A 4549-nucleotide genomic window follows, 5' to 3' on the forward strand; every position below is an offset into this window, starting at 1 on the left:
GATGATGATGATGATGACGATGATGATGATGATGATGATGACGATGATGATAGAATACATAATACAGAATAGTTGTGATTCAATTGAGAGTATGTCATGTGTACTACACTGGTAGTCTGCTGCTACTCTTATTCCTACCATTACTAATACCAGCACAATTATTTCCACTGCTACTATTGCAGGAACACTGTCACTACTACAAGCTACCATTACCATTACTATTAGGAGTAGCATAGCAATTGCAACCATATAAGATCTCCTAACACGGAATTCTCACAGTGTGTACTAACTACTATAAAATGTGATGAACAGAATATAACATTGACAACTCAAAGTTCATCGCTCCCACAATCTCAATGGCAGATAAAACAATAGGAAATTCTCAAAGCACAAACAAAGAAAACTAACCAAGACATTTTTACTTTAAGGAAAATACAGTGTCACTACTACTAGCTACCACTACCACTACCACTACCATTACCATTAGGACTAACATAAGAACATAATTTCATAAGGAAAACACACGTACTGGTTTGTCGCTGAAGCCAAATCCAAGGAAGTCTAGAGCTATAACCCGATTGTATTTGTTCTCAAGAAACTTGTCCCATATCTGAAACAGAGTATTATATATAGGAAACCACAGCATATCACATGCTAGCAAATAAAGTCACAATTAAGCAAGGTATGCTGCTGAATAGATCTGAAATAGAATAATGCATAGCATGAAACTATAATATATATACTATGTGCTAGCAAAGTAAGTGACAAAAGTGAGGTATGCTACTATACATAGAACTGGAATGGGATAACACAGTGTGTGGAACCACAATATATACTATGTGCTAGCAAAGCAAGTGACAAAAGTGAGGTATGCTGTCGCATCTTATACTCGCCTTCAACCAGTCCATGCTAAAAGTTGGAAAACCATGCAGACAGATTAGAACTTCGTCACTGAAGCGCGTTTCATCCGAACTGCTTCTCTGATCTGAAGAGCAGAGCATCATCATTCACTTCAAGAAAATCTTGCCATCTTTTCATCCGGGCGTGTATGAGACTCATTCCAGTATTTAGCGCTAGTACTATAGCCCTCGTTGCCACAGGCACTGCGCTACACGCCTGTGGCAAGAAAGGCTATAGTACTATAGAGTTATCCAGCATTATATTAGCACGTTCCGAAAGACTTCTGGGGTATTTTTCCACAGTAGTGGGTACGATTACTAGGAAACAGTCATGCATTATCATCATCCTTGGCAGGGGCGTAGCCAACCTTTCCAAGAGGGGGGATTCCTTCCAAGAGGGGGGATTCCAAACCTACTATATACTGTACTAATAAAACTTCGTTAAAATTTTCGTTTCATGCTTTTATATACATACTGTATCAGATATGTGCTATTTTGATACAAACCAGGGGGGATTCCGGAATGCCTGGAATCACCTCTGGCTACGCCCCTGCTTGGCCACCTCCACTAGCAGCAGTATTAAGCCCACTCCACACCACGACGTGCGTGCGTGCGTGCGTGTGTGCGTGTGCAGGTAAACGTGTGTGCATGTGTGCGTGCGTGCGTACGTGCGTGTGTGTGCAGGTACACGTGCGTGCGTGCGTGCATGCATGTGCACGTAGACGTGCGTGCGTGCATGCATGTGCACGTAGACGTGCGTGCGTGCATGCATGTGCACGTAGACGTGCGTGCGTGCGTGCCAGTGTTGTAGTCGAGTCCGCACCCCCCACCCGAGTCCGAGTCCGAGTCCACACCACCCGAGTCCGAGTCCAGTTTTGATAAAAAAGGAGAAAAATCGGAAAAAGGGAAAAAATTGAGAAAAAAGGAAAAAAAGAAAAAAATCGCAACAGTGCATCGTAGACATTCGAAAGTATATAGTGATGTTTCACGTGACGTCATAGGTCAGGTCACGTGTATTTGTTATGTGTTGTGGTTGGCAGAAGCGAAGCGTGCTGCTTGACATTCACAGATGAATGACCACATGGTCTGATAGAAAGCGCTGTTCGTTCGTAACACTATTTTAACTCGTTTGTTTTTTGGGTTTAAAAGTGATATTGAATGAGGTGTCTCAAGTTAGCAAGAGGCCAGGGACCAGAATGAGCACTCGGGAAGGGCCGTTTTCGGCCATCTGGGGGGTTTGTGAAACCAAAAATTTTCTTGTACGCTCCGCGCCAACCGATGGTCGCGCTCCGCTCAGATAGTCGTGCCTACAACCAGAGTATATGTTAATTTATAAGCTCTGCTACAACTTTTAATATCATGGCTACGCCCCTGACGTCATGTCACCCCGGCCTGAATCAGGCACCCATAACGAAACACAACTTGGCCAGGTGCCAGGGCGCAGCCGTGGCGAGAGAGAGCCCGCGTTAGTGTAGAGCGGTGGCGAGGGAGTAATGGAAGCAGCCACATGGCACTTGAAGCGCATCAACGCCGATGATGATACGCTTCAAGTGCCTGTGTCGTGTGTAGCGCGCGCCACCTCTCTTACCCGGCACATTTATGATATCCATTCACTCATGAGCGTGAGCGCGAGCAGCATATTTGTGTTGGACTTCAGCGCTATCAAATATTAACGAAGGTAAGTCGTATTTTGTCTAATATAGCTTATTATTGTTTAGTCTAATGATAATTTACCTGTTTGTTTATAAATAGATATCTTAATTCTGCTAAACGAAAGATAGCAAACCCGCTAACCAGCGTTTTGCGGTTACCAACAGCAAAAAAGCTACAAACAGCAAAAAAGCGGTCTACCAGTGGAACATCGTCATGTGATTTGCATCTTACGGAGGAGGGGTGATAAATGAATGAATAAATCATCTTACGGGAGAGGGTGATGACTGATTGAGGCTATATAAGAGCTATGGGGTGTGATTTGCATCTTACGAGGGAGGGGTGATGAATGAATAAAGCTCCAAGAGCTACTGTGTATCATTTGCATGTTACGGAGGAGGAGTGATGAATAAGTAAAGCTCTAAGAGCTACTTATTAATTCCCACCTTACATGAGAGGGGTGGTGAATGAAGGATTGTGTATTTTGTGTTTCTGTGCTTGTATGTACGCTTGTGCGTATGTTCGCACGTCTATGCGTGTGTATGTGTAATTCACCCATGACTGCATGCGTGGGTGCATTTAAGTGGCAGGACGTGGAGAGTGGCTGTATACGAGTATCAGCCTGTGCACTTAGTGTGGTTGTTTCAATCTGACAGCATATATGGTCTTATCGTATAATATCGAGTGAAGTGAATTGGCATTCCTGCGAAATATGTAATCAACGGATATATATATATATATATTAATCCTGCTGTCAGTGGAAGTAGCCAAGGATTATGATAATGCATGACTGATGGGCCAAGCTTAGTTTAGCACCTCGGATTAGTTTAGCACATATGTGAAAACACATTTGCGGGGTCTCAAACTATCCTTGATCCCTGGATAACTCTAATACTAGGTAGCCCTTGTTAATTGCCACAGGCGTGTGCGCGTGTGCGTACGTGCGAGTGCATGCGTGCGTGCGTATGTGTGTGTTGCAAATTGCAATACTGTGCCGGTGGGGGCAGACTTAGACTTGACAATACCAATATGCTGCCAGTGCTTAGAGCTGCTTTCACCTCAACCCAACCAGGCTGTGTGACTGACGTCAATATACATAGGTCAATAGGTATTCTAACCCTAGCAATAGGCCTACTGTTTCTTGGAGCTACTTTCACCTAGGCTACCGCACTTACTATTAATAGTATAGAAGTAGAAGTAGAATTAGAATAGTATTATCAATATCAGGGCCAGGGGATAATTTGTCATTATTAACCACTGCTATTATATACTACCTAATTACCAACTATAACATGACTGCTTGACTTCGAAGACTATACCTTTATAAAAGATTTTATAGTCTCTGTATTTGAAAAAATGGCCCGAATCGCGCCAGTCTCTCAGTTCCCTCGACATGAGTGGAGCGGGCCATGCAAGGAATATGGCCAAGGCAGTTGCAAGGATGGCTGTCCATGTAATCACACAGCCCATCGGAACACACAACATGGCTCGCATGATCTTGAACGTGGGCTCTTACGATCTTACACAATACTGCACCTGTCAACGAAACAGTGAGTCAGAAGTAGCTCTAGTAACTATAGACCACGTACAGTTGCCGCTGGCCAGTTACTAGAGCTAAGTCAGAAGTAGATATTAGTGTACACTTCACCATACAAACCACGTATTTACAAACACATTGTAGCGGTGTACCGTAGAGTCCACAGGCACTTGGGCCGTATCAATAATAAAATGAAGGTTAATAAGCCTACAACTTGTCAGTACTAGACCTGGCAGTATTCATAGTTTGATTTGACCTAATAACTTCACTTCAATACCGTCCAATACACCGCTGCAACACACATTCCTATACAGTAAAAACCCACGTATAAGAACCTAGATTTTCCCAAGTTAGCCTCAATAGGTTCTTATATAAATGGTTCTTACTGGAAAATTAGGCTCAAAAGGTTAATTCTTAAATAGGTTCTTGTTTCTACTTTTAATATGTATAACTTGATTCAAAT

General features: G+C 43.0%; 1 protein-coding gene across 1 annotated transcript in view; it reads right to left on the reverse strand.

Annotated features, from left to right (window-relative positions):
• The window catches only part of LOC106815974 (mesoderm-specific transcript protein-like), a 10287-nt gene extending 5998 nt beyond the window's left edge, over positions 1-4289 (reverse strand). The window contains exons 1-3 of the mRNA XM_014820510.1: positions 3869-4289; positions 894-985; positions 516-610 (exon numbers count right to left, since the gene is read on the reverse strand). Coding sequence (XP_014675996.1) covers positions 516-610; positions 894-985; positions 3869-4043 — 362 coding nt within the window. The 5' untranslated portion in view covers positions 4044-4289. The remainder of the gene's footprint in view (positions 1-515; positions 611-893; positions 986-3868) is intronic.
• Between the last annotated feature and the right edge of the window lie 260 nt (positions 4290-4549).

Source organism: Priapulus caudatus, unplaced genomic scaffold (assembly GCF_000485595.1).
Source record: "Priapulus caudatus unplaced genomic scaffold, Priapulus_caudatus-5.0.1 Scaffold1251, whole genome shotgun sequence".
In the NCBI taxonomy this organism is placed as follows: domain Eukaryota; kingdom Metazoa; phylum Priapulida; class Priapulimorpha; order Priapulimorphida; family Priapulidae; genus Priapulus; species Priapulus caudatus.